Raw genomic sequence first — 20,996 nt, 5'->3', positions numbered from 1 at the left:
CAAAGCGCTCAGGACCTGAGACTGGGGTGAAGGTTCACCTTCCAACAGGACAAGGACCCTAAACACACGGCCAAGAAAACACAGGAGTGACTTTGGGATAAGTCTCTGAATGTCCTTGAGTGGCCCAGCTAGAACCCGGACATGAATCCGAACGAACATCTCTGGAGAGATCTGAAAATAGCTGTGCAGTGACGCTCCCTGTCCAACCTGACAGAGCTTGAGAGGATCTGCAGAGAAGAATGGGAGAAACTCCCCAAATACAGGTATGCCAAGCTTGCCAAAGGTGCTTCAACAAAGTACTGAGTAAAGGGTCTGAATATTTATGTAAATGTGATATTTCAGCTGTTGTTTTTTTATACATTTGCTACAATATCTAAAAACCTGTTTTTTCTTTCTCATTATGGGGTATTGTAGACTGGTGAGGGGTAAAACAATTGAATCAATTTTAGAATAAGGCTGTAATGTAGCAATATGTGGAAAAAGTCAAGGGGTCTGAATACTTTCCGAACGCACTGTATATACACTGGATGAAAGATCTACTAAGAATGACATGTACAGTAGTACATATATTACAGTGAGCTATGTCAAGAATCCAGTATATAAATAAATATCTGGTGTGTATAAATAGTGTGACTAAAATGCAATGTACAATAGTAGAAACATTAGAATGAGCTATGTTGAGAATATATAAAAAATATAAATACACAGTACGTGGCAAAATTGATATAAATATATATGCAGGTGAATGGTGTTTATAGACAGTATGCAAATAGAAAAGGTGTGTTTAGCAGTAGTTATATAGGATGAGCCATGACTAGAATACAGTATACACATATAAAGTCTGTAAAACAGTATAGAAACATTATTAAAGGGACCAGTGTTCAATGACTCTCTCTACACAGGGCAGCAGTCTCAAAGTTGCAAGGTAGAGCACAGGGTGGTAGCCGGCTAGAGACAGTGTCTACATATTCTGGCCAGTAGAAGAGGAAATGGTCATTTGAATGTCTGACTCACCTTTAACATAACAGTCAGGTATAATAAACTCTTTAATAGACAGATGTATAACAGATCGAAATGAAATCAGATCATTCCATGAGTTGGATGATTACTTGTGCAAATACTCTGAATGTAGATCGGTCTTCAAAGACAGACAGGTCAATTTTAGTGACCTCATTTGCACTTAAATGATAGATTTAGCTGACTAAGCAGCTGATTTGTCATGTGTGTCATCCCAGTGCTTGGGAAGTGAACAGGATGGGGCTGTGTTGACTAATTAAAAAATGTCCTTTTGACACAGGGATCCTGATTAAATGTGGGATGATTTAGTTCTCGGTAAGTGGGGGTCTGACTTTTGTGGTTAAAAAAAGTTTCTGGGGAAAGCAACCAGGGAGAGGAAATTCTGAAGTTTGAGATTTTAAATAGATTACGGTACAACAGAAGGAAAAATCTTAAATTCCCACTGAAAAGGTGACTTCCGAGCTGTGTGCCTCATCACATCTTTCAAAAAATCTGCCATTTCACTGTGTTTAAGGCAAACACTTGCAGCCCACATATCATATCAGATTAAGTAATCCAAGATGTAATCAGATGTTTTAATTAACGTCATCCGATAACAAATGTATTTTAAGTAATCTGGTCTGATTACAGTTACTTCATTTTTCGAATCTGATTACGTAATCCTGTTACATGTCTTCTGTTACTATCCAACCCTGATTATACTACTAATACATAATACTAGTATTATACTACTAAGTAATTAATAATAGTAGTATAATAGTATTATAATTGTAGTGTATCTATAATATTGTATCCCAGACCAAACTGGTGAAGAAGGCCACATCTCTGCTGGTGGCTGAAAAAGAGCAGAAGGTGGTTGACAGAGATACCACACTGAGTGAATGAGTTCCACCACTCAAACTCTCTGGGCTGTCTGTACAGGACCTGCAGGTACTATATGTATGAGTATATTCAGACATATTACGATGTATTCAGGAACAGTACTATGAGTATGAGTATATTCAGGTATATTTAGGTACTTGATTATGAGTGCGAAATATTCAGGTATGAATCTGCTTTCTCTTCACAGAATATTTGTAAAGTACTGCAAATTGAGGTTGTTGTTGTCGCAAATTAAAGTTTCCAAAAGTTACCAACAGATTCTCAAATTAAAATATTACAAACCGTTAACTTCATAGTATGATCTTTCAATGCACACACTATCCAAGTATGGGATATATTATTATGCGAATGAATAAGAAGCTCTTAGAAGATAATAAACCTTTGTTATGGTCGATATTCTAAAAAAGAATGTGCTACTATAAAAGCAACACCGATTTTTTGGGCAATAAAATTTGAATCAAATCAATGTACAGGCAGTACATATTCGTGTTGGCATGTGAGACTTTTATTTTGAAACCTTGCTATGTGGCAATATAGATTGGAAATCTGACCATGAAGATCATTGTGCTGAAAGGCAAAAAGTGACCTCAGTTGAAGAGGGTAAGAGTATCAGCTGAAGCAATGTTGGGGGCTCTGCTGGGAGCCAAGGTCAAAGTCTGTTGACTTCAAGGCCAACCTCAAGACTGTCAAAAAGGAGGAGAAGGTAAGGGAAGTAGTAGTTTTACATAGTAAGAGTCTCTTGCATTGGTATATGTTTTGTATGGATGCAAATCAAATTTACATCATACGATAGATCATTCTAGTCATTCAATAGAAAATAATGTCTTATTTTTAATGGAAAGTAATGTATTATTTTTATGTAATTTGTTCTGAAATTGTATTTATATGATGTAGTATGGACACACACAATGTTGGATAGTTAGAAGTTATTCATAAAATTATGTTACTGTCAATAAAGCACTTATTAACATCGTATTATCATTGTCACTTGCATGGTCAACAATAAAAGTTAACACTGCGTTTGTGTGAGTGTGCGCGTGTGTGAGTGCATGCGTCTGTGTGTGTGTGTGTGTGTGTGTGCGTGCGAGCTTGCGCATGTCGTTTGTATTGTGTATCAATCATAGTTTATACTGTAGTTTTTTTTTAACAAAAAAAAGTGCCGTAGTTTCCACTTTGCAGGCAAAACATTGACATAGCAGATACTTAATAATGTCCACATTCAGTGACTTTTAAAATGTACCCAGCTAAACATGTCATGCCACGCCTTCTTCCTCCATGATGACGGTCCCAGACAGCGCGAGCCGTTCCTTTCATCCGTCCATATATGGGCAGTACACGTTACACAAATCCCGCCCAAATGTGAGATTTACCGCTTCGATTGGACCGCAAGCTGTCAGTCGCGGACCTCTTTTGAACGCTCTCGATGGTGATCCAAATATCTGTCATCAGTCACGACTGCACGACAATTGGTCTAAACTTGTAGCTCACGCAGGGTAAGGTTGTTTCCATGCTATTATTGTAATACATTTTCAGTTTTAATTGTTATTGACCCGCATTTTGTAGCTTGAACGTCTTTACACGCATGCCCTCGTAAAAACGCATGCACGCTATCTGGATTCTGGACAGAGTAGACTACCAGTGTATGAGATGACAAGTGCAAGGCATCACAGCTAACGTTAGCTGTTTTTATTGTCTGTTGATATGATGTAATAATATGGTATTCCGTATTCATTACGCCACAGGGAATGTGTAATAGCCACATTTCGTTGTTTAGATTCAGCGTTACCCTGTGCAATGATGTTTAACTTGGGTTAACGTAACCGTGTGTTGGTTTGTAGTATGCCACTTGAAATTATTGACCTACCAGACCCACCCCTTAAACCTCTCAGCCATGTTGATGATGGCTTCTGCTTCTGATATCACGCTCATTAACAATAGAGTTGCATAGTAACACAAGTAAAATATTTTAGGCTTATAGCAAGCGGAGTTGTGTACATGTAACTAATAACAGTGCTTAATTAATAGTGTGTGCCGTGACAAAACGTATGCGCGGGTGGAGGTTGACCTCAGTGAATCTGCATGCAATGCTTTATAATAAAGCATTGCATGCATATCATCGCAATTGCTAGTGCCATAGAGCAGTAGAGTAGAAGCACTTACAGAAGTTGCAAACATGGGGAACATTTTTAGTTGTTTATGGTCCGGGAAAAATGGGGCCTTTTATGAACGCATTTCATGCATTTATAAAATGACTGGAGACTTTGGCAGATACCACACAAATGATCGAAATGACAGTTTACTTTGACACAGACAAACTGAGAATCTGAGATCAATAAAAACAACCGTGTCTTGAATCCATCAATGGCCTAGGCCTCAACCAGGTCTCAGAGCATTTTGTATTATTCTGTACGTGAATCTGAGACGCTCCTTTTACTGTGATAAGTTATGTTTGGTATGGTTACATAAGACAGATGGTTACTTAAGTAGGGTGGATGGGTGGGTGTATAACCCAAAGGTTGCGAGTTCAAATATCATCACAGACAATTCAAAACTCAGCAAAAAAAGAAACTTCCTCTCACTGTCAACTGCGTTTATTTTTAGTAAACTTAACATGTGTAAATATTTGTATGAACATAACAAGATTCAACAATCACACTCAATTTGTCATCCGCGCTTCGGTCTGCTTCGGTCTGCAGGTTGTATAACTTTTCATTACATTTCATTATAGTACAACGGTTTGATTTGTCTAATCTTAGCAATTTCTTCTTAGCTAGCTACATAGCCGTCTTTGTATCAAAGATAATTGCGTAATTATCGTATTTCGTCGTCCTCCTATCTGCCCAGCAGCTAGCCAGCTAGCAAACGTTCACCGTCTACCGTAGCACTGTAGTAACTATCACACTCAACTGAACGACTCGATTAGTGTAGTGTTAGCTAGCTACATAGTTGTCTTTGCTGTCTTCGTATCCAAGATAATTGTGTAGTTTAGAGTGTGTAGTCTTAGAGTGATTATCTTAATTTACCGAGGTTAGCTAGCCAGCTATTTGTCGTCCTTAACGTAGGAGTCACTCCTAGCTAGCCAACAGCTAGCCAACGTCTACTGAATAGAACTTTCGCATTCCGGTCGCATTCCGCATCGCTCCACAGGTAGTATCACATTTTCATTTCATTACAGTCCCAACGGTGTGATTTGTTTGATCGTAGCTAGCTACATAGCCGTCTTTGTTTCAAAGATAATTGTGTAGTCTAGAGCGATTTTCTAGGTTAGCTAGCCAGCTATTGTCGTTCTTTTAACGCAACGTAACGTAACGTAATCAACACTGCTAGCTAGCCAGCTAGCCCCCGAATAGCAGCATTGTAGAAACTTTACACTCAACGGAACGACTTGATTAGTCTAGTGTCAACAACGCAGCCACTGCCAGCTAGCCTACAAAGTCAACAACGCAGCCACTGCCAGCTAGCCTACCTCAGCAGTACTGTATCATTTTAATCATTTTAGTCAATTAGATTCTTGCTACGTAAGCTTAACTTTCTGAACATTCGAGACGTGTAGTCCACTTGTCATTCCAATCTCCTTTGCATTAGCGTAGCCTCTTCTCTAGCCTGTCAACTATGTGTCTGTCTATCCCTGTTCTCTCCTCTCTGCACAGACCATACAAACGCTCCACACCGCGTGGCCGCGTCACCCTAATCTGGTGGTCCCAGCGCGCACGACCCACGTGGAGTTCCAGGTCTCCGGTAGCCTCTGGAACTGCCGATCTGCGGCCAACAAGGCAGAGTTCATCTCAGCCTATGCCTCCCTCCAGTCCCTCGACTTCTTGGCACTGACGGAAACATGGATCACCACAGACAACATCGCTACTCCTACTGCTCTCTCTTCGTCCGCCCACGTGTTCTCGCACACCCCGAGAGCTTCTGGTCAGCGGGGTGGTGGCACCGGGATCCTCATCTCTCCCAAGTGGTCATTCTCTCTTTCTCCCCTTACCCATCTGTCTATCGCCTCCTTTGAATTCCATGCTGTCACAGTTACCAGCCCTTTCAAGCTTAACATCCTTATCATTTATCGCCCTCCAGGTTCCCTCGGAGAGTTCATCAATGAGCTTGATGCCTTGATAAGCTCCTTTCCTGAGGACGGCTCACCTCTCACAGTTCTGGGCGACTTTAACCTCCCACCTACCTTTGTCTACCTTTGACTCATTCCTCTCTGCCTCCTTCTTTCCACTCCTCTCCTCTTTTGACCTCACCCTCTCACCTTCCCCCCCTACTCACAAGGCAGGCAATACGCTCGACCTCATCTTTACTAGATGCTGTTCTTCCACTAACCTCATTGCAACTCCCCTCCAAGTCTCCGACCACTACCTTGTATCCTTTTCCCTCTCGCTCTCATCCAACACTTCCCACACTGCCCCTACTCGGATGGTATCGCGCCGTCCCAACCTTCGCTCTCTCTCCCCGCTACTCTCTCCTCTTCCATCCTATCATCTCTTCCCTCTGCTCAAACCTTCTCCAACCTATCTCCTGATTCTGCCTCCTCAACCCTCCTCTCCTCCCTTTCTGCATCCTTTGACTCTCTATGTCCCCTATCCTCCAGGCCGGCTCGGTCCTCCCCTCCCGCTCCGTGGCTCGACGACTCATTGCGAGCTCACAGAACAGGGCTCCGGGCAGCCGAGCGGAAATGGAGGAAAACTCGCCTCCCTGCGGACCTGGCATCCTTTCACTCCCTCCTCTCTACATTTTCCTCCTCTGTCTCTGCTGCTAAAGCCACTTTCTACCACTCTAAATTCCAAGCATCTGCCTCTAACCCTAGGAAGCTCTTTGCCACCTTCTCCTCCCTCCTGAATCCTCCTCCCCCTCCCCCTCCTCCCTCTCTGCAGATGACTTCGTCAACCATTTTGAAAAGAAGGTCGACGACATCCGATCCTCGTTTGCTAAGTCAAACGACACCGCTGGTTCTGCTCACACTGCCCTACCCTGTGCTCTGACCTCTTTCTCCCCTCTCTCTCCAGATGACATCTCGCGTCTTGTGACGGCCGGCCGCCCAACAACCTGCCCGCTTGACCCTATCCCCTCCTCTCTTCTCCAGACCATTTCCGGTGACCTTCTCCCTTACCTCACCTCGCTCATCAACTCATCCCTGACCGCTGGCTACGTCCCTCCCGTCTTCAAGAGAGCGAGAGTTGCACCCCTTCTGAAAAAACCTACACTCGATCCCTCCGATGTCAACAACTACAGACCAGTATCCCTTCTTTCTTTTCTCTCAAAACTCTTGAACGTGCCGTCCTTGGCCAGCTCTCCCGCTATCTCTCTCAGAATGACCTTCTTGATCCAAATCAGTCAGGTTTCAAGACTAGTCATTCAACTGAGACTGCTCTTCTCTGTATCACGGAGGCACTCCGCACTGCTAAACCTAACTCTCTCTCCTCTGCTCTCATCCTTCTAGACCTATCGGCTGCCTTCGATACTGTGAACCATCAGATCCTCCTCTCCACCCTCTCCGAGTTGGGCATCTCCGGTGCGGCCCATGCTTGGATTGCGTCCTACCTGACAGGTCGCTCCTACCAGGTGGCGTGGCGAGAATCTGTCTCCTCACCACGCGCTCTTACCACTGGTGTCCCCCAGGGCTCTGTTCTAGGCCCTCTCCTATTCTCGCTATACACCAAGTCTCTTGGCTCTGTCATAACCTCACATGGTCTCTCCTATCATTGCTATGCAGACGACACACAATTAATCTTCTCCTTTCCCCCCTCTGATGACCTGGTGGCGAATCGCATCTCTGCATGTCTGACAGACATATCAGTGTGGATGACGGATCACCACCTCAAGCTGAACCTCGGCAAGACAGAGCTGCTCTTCCTCCCGGGGAAGGACTGCCCGTTCCATGATCTCGCCATCACGGTTGACAACTCCATCGTGTCCTCCTCCCAGAGCGCTAAGAACCTTGGCGTGATCCTGGACAACACCCTGTCGTTCTCAACTAACATCAAGGCGGTGGCCCGTTCCTGTAGGTTCATGCTCTACAACATCCGCAGAGTACGACCCTGCCTCACACAGGAAGCGGCGCAGGTCCTAATCCAGGCACTTGTCATCTCCCGTCTGGATTACTGCAACTCGCTGTTGGCTGGGCTCCCTGCCTGTGCCATTAAACCTTTACAACTCATCCAGAACGCCGCAGCCCGTCTGGTGTTCAACCTTCCCAAGTTCTCTCACGTCACCCCGCTCCTCCGCTCTCTCCACTGGCTTCCAGTTGAAGCTCGCATCCGCTACAAGACCATGGTGCTTGCCTACGGAGCTGTGAGGGGAACGGCACCTCAGTACCTCCAGGCTCTGATCAGGCCCTACACCCAAACAAGGGCACTGCGTTCATCCACCTCTGGCCTGCTCGCCTCCCTACCACTGAGGAAGTACAGTTCCCGCTCAGCCCAGTCAAAACTGTTCGCTGCTCTGGCCCCCCAATGGTGGAACAAACTCCCTCACGACGCCAGGACAGCGGAGTCAATCACCACCTTCCGGAGACACCTGAAACCCCACCTCTTTAAGGAATACCTAGGATAGGATAAAGTAATCCTTCTCACCCCCCCCTAAAAGACTTAGATGCACTATTGTAAAGTGGCTGTTCCACTGGATGTCATAAGGTGAAAGCACCAATTTGTAAGTCGCTCTGGATAAGAGCGTCTGCTAAATGACTTAAATGTAAATGTTAAATGTAACAACTGAGACATAAACTGAACAAGTTCCACAGACATGTGACTAACAGAAATGGAATAATGTGTCCCTGAACAACTGATGGTCAAAATCAAAAGTAACAGTCAGTATCTGGTGTGGCCACCAGCTGCATTAAGTACTGCAGTACATCTCTTCCTCATGGACTGCACCAGATTTGCCAGTTCTTGCTGTGAGATGTTACCCCACTCTTACACCAAGGCACTTGCAAGTTCCTGGACATTTCTGGGGGGAATGGCCCTAGCCCTCACCCTCCGATCCAACAGGTCCCAGACGTGCTCAATGGGATTGAGATCCGGGCTCTTCGCAGGCCATGGCAGAACACTGACATTACTGTCTTGCAGGAAATCACGCTCAGAACGAGCAGTATGGTTGGTGGCATTGTCATGCTGGAGGGTCATGTCAGGATGAGCCTGCAGGAAGGGTACCACATGAGGGAGGAAGATGTCTTCCCTGTAACGTACAGCATTGAGATTGCCTGCAATGACAACAAGCTCAGTCCAATGATGCTGTGACACACCACCCCAGACCATGACGAACCCTCCATCTCCAAATCGATCCCTCCCCAGAGTACAGGCCTCGGTGTAATGCTCATTCCTTCAACGATAAAAGCGAATCCGACCATCACCCCTGGTGAGACAAAACTGACTCGTCAGTGAAGAGCACTTTTTGCCTGTCCTGTCTGGTCCAGCGATGGTGGGTTTGTGCCCATGGGCGAAGTTGTTGCCGGTGATGTCTGGTGAGGTCCTGCCTTACAACAGGCCTACAAGCCCTCAGTCCAGCCTCTCTCAGCCTATTGCGGACAGTCTGAGCATTGATTGATGGAGGCTGATGGAAGCTGTTAGTGTCTTAATGATGGTTCCACAGGTGCATGTTCATTATTTATGGTTCATTGAACAAGCATGGGAAACAGTGTACCTTTACAATGAAGATCTGTGAAGTTATTTGGATTTTTACGAATTATCTTTGAAAGACAGGGTCCTGAAAGAGGGACGTTTCTTTTTTTGCTGAGTTTAGCTAATTAGCAACTTTTCAACTGCCTTTTTAGTATAACGCAAACGTCTGGCAATGCAAATGTCTAGCAACCCAAAGGTTGCAAGTTCGAATCTCATCACAGACCATAGCATTTGAGCTAATTAGCAACTTTTCAACTACTTCCTACTTTTTAGCTGCTTTGCCATTACTAACCCTAACCTTTTTAGCTAACCCTTCCCCTAACTTTCACCCTTTTAGCTAACCCTAACCTTAAACCTTTAATCTAACTTCTAAACTTAACCCTAACCGATATCCCCTAGCCTAGCTAACGTTAGCAAGCTAGAATTCGTAACATTCATTTTGCGAATTCGTAACAATGTACGTTTTGCAAATTTGTGACCTATAATCAGAAATGTAATTTTTAACATATCATACGAAATGGGTGATGGACATCCACAAATGAATACATACCATACGAAATGTAACATATCATACATACTAAATGAATTGTTCACGTATTTACGTACAGAATAATACGAAATGCTCTGAGGCCAGGTTGTAGGCCTGCGTGTGCGTGTGTGTGTGTGTGTGTGGAGACATATTGTAGGCTACAATATGAGGAAATTATAGTCCGAAAAATGCTTTCCAATTTCACTGAATAACCCAACGATGTGCAGCTCACACGTTGCTGATGGCCAATGCGTTTGTGCCAAAAGCCTATCTCTCTCCTGTTTAACTTCCAAATATTGTTTTACAAAGTAAATCAAGTATTTTTGTAGCCTAAAGCAGACAGATTTGAGTGTTTTGATCAGGAGCCATTTGCTTTCTAATCTGTGTTTTCCCGCGACAGCAGAACTTCTATAACTTTGGCAAATGTATTTCAATTCGCACGGCTATGATTCTGTAAGGAAATAAATGATGGTGCAACGCTAGAGAGATGAGAGAGTTGCAGGCTCATGTGTATCAGAGTAGAGGGAGAGAGATCATATCAAGTTGATCTCATTCTAGTTCTGTGAGAGATACAGGCATGCTTCTCATACAGCCATGGCCATGCGTTGGTTTCAAACAACGTTTCATGCCAGAAAAGGTACCGTATTCAATCAAACAGGTTCCGGAACAAGGCAGTCCAAAACTGAGAGGTTCCGGCTCAAATGAAGCACGGGTAATAATACAAGGCACCACTGAACTGCTGCTGTACATTTAGGTTGTTGAAACTCATCAAGTAGCCTATTCGAGACTTGTTGAATAATTCTTATTTAAGTTGTGTGCTAAGTGACTGATGATGTTAGCTGGCCACAGTAACAGTCCAGTGCATTATGTAACTGAACCTGCACCCTTCGCTTCTATAATTCCTCATTGTTTGTTTGTGTAAAGTACAGAATCCTGCTGCCAGCCTGTCCTTCCGGATGTCCTATAATTCAACCCATTGTTTGTTTGTGTACAGTACAGGCTCCTGCTGCCAGCCTGTCCTTCCGGATGTCCTATAATTCAACCCATTGTTTGTTTGTGTACAGTACAGGCTCCTGCTGCCAGCCAGTCTTTCCCGATGTCCAAGTACAAAGTCTTTGTGATGAGGCATGGAGAAGGGGCCTGGACCAAAGAGAACCGCTTCTGCAGCTGGGTGGACCAGAGGCTGAGTGAGGATGGGGTAAAGGAGGCCCTAGCATGCGGTCACCTCCTAAGAGAGGCAGGCTACCACTTGGATGTGGTCTTCACATCCCTGCTTAGCCGCTCCATCCACACAGCCTGGCTGCTACTAGAGGCCATGGGGCAGGAGTGGGTCCCAGTGGTGAAATCGTGGAGGCTGAATGAGCGCCATTATGGTGCTCTGATCGGGCTCAACCGTGCCGAGATGGCCCTAAACCACGGCGAGGAGCAGGTGAAACAGTGGAGGAGGAGTTACGACCTCACGCCGCCGCCTATCGACAAATCACACCCTTACTTTTTGGAGATCTACAACGACCGGCGGTATTCTACTTGCGATATTTCTAAAGAGGATCTCCCTAAGTCGGAGAGCCTGAAGGATGTCTTAGAGAGGCTCCAGCCATACTGGGATGGCACCATTGTGCCAGAGATCAAACAGGGGAAATCGGTGCTCATCTCTGGGCATGGGAATAGCTGCAGGGCACTGCTGAAACACTTACAAGGTATAATTGGTGTGTGTGTGCGTGCATGCATGCAACCCCACTAGGCTTGAGTGCATCAGCTCCACCATTACTACCATTGACATTTGCTGCACTGCTATTGTCCTTTTTAGTTCTCTTTTGTTACTGCAGACTTCAGTAAGAGCTGCATGGCTACTTTCACTTCCATTTGAATGTTTGAATCTACAAAAGGAGTTCGCTAGGCCCTCTATGCTTTAGGCCTAGTTCGTAACTAGCATTCACTCCCATTTGGTTTATAGCAATATATATAAATATGAGTTCCAGAAATGGCACGTGGTTGAACTTGTACAAAAAGGGCACTAGGTTTATGTTACATCAGGCTACTGCCATGAGATCCACATTGACCTTTTAGCTCCTCCACTGGCCACCCTGTGACTTTATAGACAGTTATGTAATGGGGATATTATAAATCATCTATGCTATATAGCAGGAATTTTTGTTTTGCTCATTTCTTGTTAGAGGACCTACATTATAGACCTACAGTAGTCTGTTGCACATTTTGATTTGGTTTTAATTGGTTATTGAGCACTCAGATAAGCTTACTTCGGTGTACAGAAATCAGAGCAGTTGGTAGCGCTTTCCATAACAATATGGGATAAAGCTGTACTAACATAATGGTTCTATTATCTTCACGGTGAAAGTATAATAGTATGCCACAGGTTGTTTGTTTTACTGTGGTTCACAGCAGCAGAACACTACAAATCAAACATTTATCTCTATTTATTTCAACAGGGATATCAGATGCTGATATCGTCAACGTGACGTTACCCACAGGAACGCCCATTCTGATTGAGCTGGATGAGAACTTCCGGCCCACCAAACCCATGCAGCTCCTGGGAGACCAGGACGCCATCCAGGCAGCCATCAGGAAGGTGGAGGATCAGGGGAAGGTCAAACAAACACCATGATTGGCCTGAATCTAGTCAACTGGATTCTAGTCATTCTAGATTCAAAAATCTAGCCAACTGAATTATATTCATTATACATACTAGTGATTTGTAGAATCTAATCAACTGTATTCTAGTCATTCTGGAGTATATTCTAGAATCTAGTCAACTGGCTGTAAGACTAATATACGAATTTGCCCAAGCCTGGGCTAGCACTTATTTAGTTGCCTGTTATGCACCATTAATCAGATTCACTCAAAGCTGAATTCTTGATTTAATTAAATCAATATTAAGTACATGCTATTGTAGTCAGTAAGTCTCAGTGAACTGACTGTATAATCGTGGTATGAACTTAACCCAGGCTACCCTATTGGGTGCAACAAGGAAACAAAATAATATTGTTCATACAGAAATAAGTGGTGTGCTGAAGGGAGTTACATTAAACAGGCATATTTATCATTAACAAGCATATTTGGCAATAGGCTGACTAAGCGTGTATTGAGGCATTTTGCCATTAAAGGAATAGCAGCACGTGAAACGATCAAATGTTCCTTTAAAAAAAAAAAAACATTTTCAAACCTCTGTCACGTGCCTTCACTGCCATTATTCTCAATTTCTGTAGGATTTTGCGATGCAATTTTGTTAGTTCTTAAGTGTAAGTGAATTATGACTGACAGAATCTAGCAGTAGAATATGAACCAGCACTAACAGGTACAAATTGTTATTTATCAAGAAACTTTAAAAGCACTTCATAACAAGTATTACCTCATTGAGACTGACAGTCAGGCTATTCATTCCAAGACCGGTCGGTGGATTGTGTGATCAAAGCTTCTTTTAGTACATTAATGCTGTAAATGTGTTGTTGAAAAAGATTATTCAAACTTGATAAGAACATGTCCGCTCATATGCTACATGCTAGTTTAAGAGAAGTTCATATGAAATAACTGTAGTGCTCATGCGGTTAATCATAAAATGCCTACATTGACATGCTGATTTATGACTTGCAGTATATTGCGGTATAATTTGACACAAAAACTTCTCTTGTTTCAATTTGTGACCCACCACCTGGCTTCGGTCTTATGTAGCAAAATTTGAAATTGTATTTTTTACATTGGATGAAAGTAGAGACTCAAAGCTAGAAAATGGTATTTGATACACTGCAGTTGAGGAACAATGGAAAATTAATTCTGCTTTGAATGTTGATAAACTTGTAACCCCATTTTGTTGAGAAAATGGCCCTTAAATGTTTTGGTACACCTACTGGAGAGCTCTTCTTTGTCTACACCCATTCAACATCGTTCACACCCTCTTCACACCAAATTCATTAACAGCCAATCGTATCCATTTATTGTTGCTTTTTTTTATCCAAAAGATTCAAGTCATTCATTTGTAAACTTGGAAAAGAGGGAACAACCTCATAATATAACAAAGTGTTCTTAATAAGTCCCAAGTAAAGGAAGTGAAATTGCTTTGCAAATTCTCTCTTGAGTAATATTAACCTGAAATTTACCAATGTACTCATCGAACGGCAAAAACTCCCCAGTGTCGTCTACCAAATCACATACAAAATGTCAAACCAAAGGCCTTTGAAAATGGATTTCCTATTAATTTTAATAACTCTATTATTCCAAATCAATGTTTTGAGGGGGGAAAATTGTGCTTGAATATCATTTTCCAGAAAAACAACATTAGCTGGTGAAACTTAGACAATTTCACAGGTAATTTTGGAGGGTCAGAATCACATTTCTTTAGGAATTCAAGTCCACCAAGTTTATTAAACAGACTGTTAGGGATATGATACCACAGAGGTAGGATTAGACAGACATATCAACCATTTAATTCTAAAAGCAACCATTAACGAATCAAAATCAATACCCTGTAAACCTCCACGATCATACTAATTGTGATTTCTGAATATAATGATTTATTCCTCCAAACAAATCTAAATATAACAGAATTTACTTTTTAAAAATGTTATTAGAAGAAATAAAAAGGGACTGACTTGGGTAAATGGTTCTAGATAAACCATCGGTCTTGGACAAAAGAATACGACCCAAGATTGAGATATCACATTGCTGCCACGGACTTAATGAAACTCTCATGGAATGAATCCTATTATCGATGTTTAAAGATTCTCTATCTGAAACGTTTTTAGTGATAACAATTCCTAAATATTTAACTTCCTTTTTAACAGGCAATGTTGACTGAGTCACAGCAAATAATTGGCATGAGATCACATTTGTTAAGGTTGGGAGTCGACCCAGAGGCCATAGAAAATGTCTTGATTCTGTCAATAGCCAAGGGAATAGACGCTCTATCCTTTAGGAAAAGGGCAGTATCATCTGCAAATGGACTGATATTTATATCTTTACCAAAAATACGGATCCATTTTAATTTCTCAGATTTGTTTAGAAATATGGCTAGTAGATCTGTGGCTAAAATAAAGAGATTGGACAACCCTGTCTAATTCCTCTAGCAATAGAGAAACAAGGGGATGTACCATTACTAATAGCCAGCGAACTGCTATTATCATTATATTGTACATTATCCTTATCACTTAACAGAAATCCTCCCAAAACCCAAAAGTAGATAGTTCTAAGTTAAAAGTTGTTCGAAAGTGCCAAAAGCATTTTTAAAAATCTAAAAACAATATAAATCTAGGTGAAGAGAGTCCTTCTTTGGTTTGGGTATAAGAACTATTACTCCCTGTCACAAAGGAGGTGATAAGATGGCATTAGCAATACCCTCTTTGTAGCCCGAAAGCAATAACTCTCTAAATCACGCCAAAAATGTTGATAGAATTCAGGAGTCATGCTATCCGGTCCAGGAGATTTACCTATAGGCATTTGTTTAATGGTTTAGTCCAACAAAGTAATATCTATATCAGAATCACAGAGTTTCTTCTATAGGGTTAACAGAGTTATGAACTGAATCAAAAAAGGAATTCAAGTTGCCTTCTGAAAGATGAGATTGATATAGTGAAGTGTAGAAAGAGTATCTTCTTATGAATCACTTCACGATCAACAGATAGTGTCATTTACATAAATGGGTGTAATACTATTCCTAGTCTGCCTACTCTTCTCCAAATGAAAGAAATAAGATGTGTTTTTTTCACCTTTTTCAATCCATTTGGCCTTTGAACAGATGAAGGCACCCTGTTCCTTTTTCATCTTAATTTAAATCAAGTTTATTGCTCAGCCTGTTAATATCAACATCTGCTTGGATAATCTTTTCTTAGCATTTTACCAGTAGTGATGGCAAGACATTGATTTCTGAATGTAATAATTTCCCATTTGTTAGTAGAAGAACGAGCAGGATCGAGACAGGTCCCTCTGATAAGAGCTTTAGACTGTAAACAAAATGGCTCATTCTTTAAAAGAAAAGATGCTTTTGAAAATCTCTTGTCATTATCAAAAGGAAAGAATAATGGAACAATGGCCTGTCAGAGGATCTGAGGAAATACTACATTCACTGACAAGATTCATAAGATTGGAAGATACCAACCAATGATCAATTCTAGATTTGAATTGTCTGTCGCTAGTTATAGAGTTGAACCAAGAACAATGTTCTAAAGTTGGATTCTGTGAACGCCAAATGTCAGAAAGTTGAAAGTTGGGAGCAGAAATGTAGAATTAAGTTATTAAAACAATGGGCTGAATGCCTGGTGGGATACTTGTCCATCCAGTCACGAGGAGCAACATTATAATCGCCTCCAGCGATAATGTTATCTGTGGAATATTTGTTTTTCAATTCAATTAAGACTTCACTAATAGATGTTAGAAGAATGACTATGTTATAACCATAAATATTTACCAATATGTAACATGACCCTTTTTTATATTCGAAAACATTAGTTATCCAGTGACCCTCAGCATCACACCTGCTTTCTTAAACTGTACCTGGAAACTGTCTGAAAAGTATTCCCACACCAGCAGAATGAGATGAGCCAAGGCTAAAAATGATCTCGTCACCCCATTGTGAAGTCCAAAATTTGAAGTCGGCATCTGAGGAACGTGTCTCTTGAAATTTTTTTTTTTTTTTTTTGACTTTTTAATGAATCTTTACAAAAACAAAAATTGCCTTTGGTACGTAAACCCCTGGTGTTCAATTGGTACGTAAACCCCTGGTGTTCAATTGGTACGTAAACCCCTGGTGTTCAATTGGTACGTAAACCCCTGGTGTTCAATTGGTACGTAAACCCCAGGTGTTCAATTGGTACGTAAACCCCTGGTGTTCAAGAATAAAAAGCAAAGAAATGTTGACAAGCAGAGTATCCGAGAGAGTTGTCTAGAATAAACAAGGGACCCTGAATATAGCATAAGCCCTTCAAAAATGTACTTGACGAACAGTAACGACCATAAAAGGAAAATAAATGGATAGACCGTGTAATAACACATGATATATTAATAGTTTAGATCTTCAATTAAACTCTCAAACGTAAAATAAAAACATCTGACAGCTAATCATCGCCATATGAAAAATAAATGGAGATTTACTTGCATAATATCAATCTTGAAACCAAATGAAATGACTAAAAGCTAACTGATTTCTTAGTATGCCATCAAATGAGAATCAAAAATCAGTGTGCTTACGTTGGTTAATGTTCACATTCAAAACTCGCCACTACGGACAGTATGGCCCTATGCAATATCACCTATATGCGGTGTTCAGATAAACGATTGGATGAATAAACTCACCAGTTGAAACGGTATATGGCTTCATTAGCCTTCTACTGTATAAGCAGGCCAACTCATGAAGCATAAATCAGTCACACGTGGCTCCACCCTGCGGTCGTCAATGGCAGAAAACCCCTCGCGAAAGGAGGCTTTTTTTTCTCCCTGCATCTTGCCCCATCGACTTGTGGCCACAGCTTCGCATGGGCATCCCTGTCGCGCTTGCTGAAATCTTCTGCAAAGCGAGTGCCTTTCTCCCTGAAGATCGGCGCAAGTTTGGCAGCTCTCCACACCTCGTCTCTCACGTTCCTCAACGCAAACATCATGATGACCTTGTCTGTGTCTGTTCATCTCCTTTCTCTTATCTCCCCGAGACGGTGTACAACATCTACAGCGATGTTCGGGATAGCAGGGGGATATGGAACAACCTTCCCAATATTGTCAATCACAATCCCTCTGATATTCTCACCATCAGTTTCAGGGAGCATGTTCAGTCTCAGCCCCCATCGGCGCTTGTATTGGTCCTGTTCATCACTAGCTGTGCGCAGCTCCTCGTTTTCTTTTGTCAGGGCATCAACTTTATTTTTCAACAGTTTCACATCAGTGGTAATATCCTTAATGCCTGCTGCATTAAACTCTGTAGTTTTGTGGGGTTTCGAAGGGGTTATTTGGACACCTGTACCGAAGACTAATTCCTCCAACCTCGGTACCGTTAATTCTGGGAGAGTGTCAGAATCTTCCATATGGATGACAGTTACGACAGCTCCCTCTACATTTTTGCTAGCTTCCATCTCAGCTAATGTTACTAGCTAGCTAGTCTTGGCTGAACTTGCTTGAAGTATAACAAAGTGATGTTCGGTAAACCAAAAAAAAGACAGCAAAAATTCAGAGCATCAATGTTGTTGAGAAATGTAGCAAAACTTTTGTAGTTCTCGATTGATAATGTTGTCTTACACTGCGGTAGACAGGACTATCAAGACATACTGAGCAGCTCACGTTATAGACAGAAGCATGCTACATGGCAGACCAATCCAAACTCATCTCCCGGCATGTCCAGCCAGTGTTACCTTAAAAGTAAAAGTACTCTTAACATAGTTTAGGTTATGTGAACAGCATTGCATTTTCAATTGAATACAGTGCTATTAAAGATATTTTACATTTGTACATTATTTGGATACTAGTATTCAGGGCCGGTCCTGGCCGTTCTGGCACCCTAGGCGAAACAAAAATTGGCCGCCACTACAAGAATAATCCCAGTAAGCAACATTAAGTTGAAAAAAACGTCTAAAATAAGTATTTTTCAAGACGTTGAAGTTGGGTTCAATTTAAGCTCTGAATGAAAGTTTAAAATAGGTATTTTATGGATGTTTAAAATCAGGTACATTTTTGGTTCTGAATGAAAGTTGAAAATATGTCCAGAGCGGAAAAAATCGGAGCCAAACATAGACCAAAAAGTCAACTTTGACATTGTGTGTAGGCCAGTGACAGAAAAATCTAAATTCAATACATTTCGAATTCAGACTAACTCAACAAAATGTGGAAAAATTCAAGGGGTGTGAATACTTTCTGAAGGCGCATTGTTTGTGGCGCATTGAAGGTGCATTTACTGTGATGTTTTTTGTTTGTTTGTTTTTTACACAGTGAAGATACTTTGTTACTTTATGTTTGTGTGTCTCATTTTGTATTGTACGTCTGTCTGTCTGATATTTTTTTGAACCTTCTGTCCATCTGTCATAATAACCATCGTATTTGTTGTTGTGGTCTTCAGGTCATTAGGGAAATGATGACTAATATTATTAGTTCATCACTAGAACCGTAAATGTGTAAATATATTGATACTACTAAATACTGTAGTCATGTCCTGTAATATTTTCTGTAATGTATTATCCCCACGGTTATACTAAATGTTCAGTGACGACATTAAGTATTAAACTTAGTTTGAAAACTTGACTTTGCCATTTGATGGTTTGCATGGTGGAAATAAAATGAAATGACTCGCTCTGTAATTGTAACGAATGCGCTGAGAGTACAGGGAGCGAGTGTTTTAATAAAGAAACAAAACACAAACAACACTCCCAACATGAAAACAGAGTCAATAACACCTGAGGAAAGAACCAAGGGGAGTGACAGATATAGGGAAGATAATCAAGAAGGTGATGGAGTCCAGGTGAGTGTCATGAGGTGCAGGTGCACAAGCCGATGGTGACAGGTGTGTGGGACAATCAGCAGCCTGATGACCTATAGGTAGTATACGTGATAGTAATGATATGACTGTCTCAGAAGTTTTCTTTGTGGTAAAAATGCCAAAGATGTTTCAAAGATGTGAAAGTATGTCTGTCTAGTTGGTAGTGTATTATGATGAGAATGTTCCTTTAAGAAAGTGTGCCTACCTGTTGGAGCTAGAGTTTTCCTGAATCATGATACAGTCAAGTGAACTGCAATGAGCAAAGCCCAAAGATAATGATCCTCGACAACAGATAATGAACCTTTTCATCGGGGTGAACACAGGGGGGAGTGGCTGTTCGAGTTATTTGGCATGAAGGAGAAGACTGGGACTGCCAAAAACCATCAGTTCTGGGTGTGAGACTGTCGCCTGGGATCAGGCTAACAAGAATGAGGAGTATGGTGTACAATATGATTCTTATTCCCCCTTGTGCTTAAGTTGAGCTTGCAGGAACCAATAGAAAATTCAAAAAAAGTGCAAAACTAACACACCTTACTTGCATTCCAGAGAGGTCAAGCAAGCAAGCAATAATTATTTAAACCTAGATCTGTTTAGCATATTGGGAGGGTACTGTGTATGTACTATAGGCCTACACATGCACTACATGACCAGAAGTATATGGACACCTGCTTGTCCAACATCTCATTCCAAAATCATAGGCATGAATAGAGAGTTGGTCCTTCCTTTGCTGCTATAGGAGCCTCCACTCTTCTGGGAAGGCTTTCCGCTAGATGTTGGAACAGTGCTACGGAGACCTGCTTCCATTCAGTCACAAGAGCACGAATGTTGGGTGATTAGGCCTGGCTTACAGTTAGCGTCCTGCTCTGTGCTGGCCAGTCAAATTCTTCCCCACTGATCTCAACAAAGCATTTCTGTATGGACCTCACTTTGTGCACAGGGGCATTATAATGCTGGAACAGGAAAGGGCCTTCTCCAAACTGTTGCCACAAAGTTGGAAGCACAGAATTGTCTAGAATGTCATTGTATGCTGTAGCGTTAAGATGTCCCTTCACTGGACCTAAGGGGCCTAGCCCCAACCATGAAAAACAGCCCCGTACCATTATTCCTCCTCCACCAAACTTTACAGCTGGCACTATGCAGTCGAGCAGCTAGCGTTCTCCTGACATCCGCCAAACCCAGATTCGTCTGTCGGACTGCCAAATGGTGACGCGTGATTCATCACTCCAGAGAACGCATTACCACTGCTCCAGAGTCCAATGGCAGTGAGCTTTACACCTCCCCAGCCGATGCTTGGTATTACGCATGGTGTGCGGCTGCTCAGCCATGGTAACAGATTTCATGAAGCTCCCGACAAACAGTTATTGTGCTGATGTTGCTTCCAGAGGCAGTTTGGAACTCAGTAGTGAGTGTTACAACCGAGGACAACACTCTGCGGTCCCTTTCTGTGAGCTTGTGTGGCCTACCACTTTGTAGCTGAGCCGTTGTTGCTCCA

At 42.1% G+C, this 20,996-nt stretch overlaps 1 protein-coding gene across 2 annotated transcripts; it reads left to right on the top strand.

Annotated features, from left to right (window-relative positions):
• Positions 1-3,289: 3,289 nt before the first annotated feature.
• Positions 3,290-19,269, top strand: LOC115109699 (bisphosphoglycerate mutase). 2 transcript variants are annotated; one of them, XM_029634944.2, is made up of 3 exons: positions 3,290-3,392; positions 11,114-11,741; positions 12,492-19,269. In XM_029634944.2, exons 2-3 carry the CDS (start codon positions 11,141-11,143, stop codon positions 12,665-12,667), a joined length of 777 nt encoding a protein of 258 aa, XP_029490804.1. In that variant the 5' UTR covers positions 3,290-3,392; positions 11,114-11,140; the 3' UTR covers positions 12,668-19,269. The 2 variants fall into 2 exon arrangements, with proteins under 2 accessions (XP_029490804.1, XP_029490803.1); XM_029634943.2 differs by having other exon boundaries at positions 3,292-3,392; positions 11,109-11,741.
• Positions 19,270-20,996: the final 1,727 nt, after the last annotated feature.

The sequence above is a fragment of the Oncorhynchus nerka genome, linkage group LG25 (assembly GCF_034236695.1).
Source record: "Oncorhynchus nerka isolate Pitt River linkage group LG25, Oner_Uvic_2.0, whole genome shotgun sequence".
Classification (NCBI taxonomy): domain Eukaryota; kingdom Metazoa; phylum Chordata; class Actinopteri; order Salmoniformes; family Salmonidae; genus Oncorhynchus; species Oncorhynchus nerka.
This window is presented reverse-complemented; position numbering and strand designations above follow the sequence as displayed.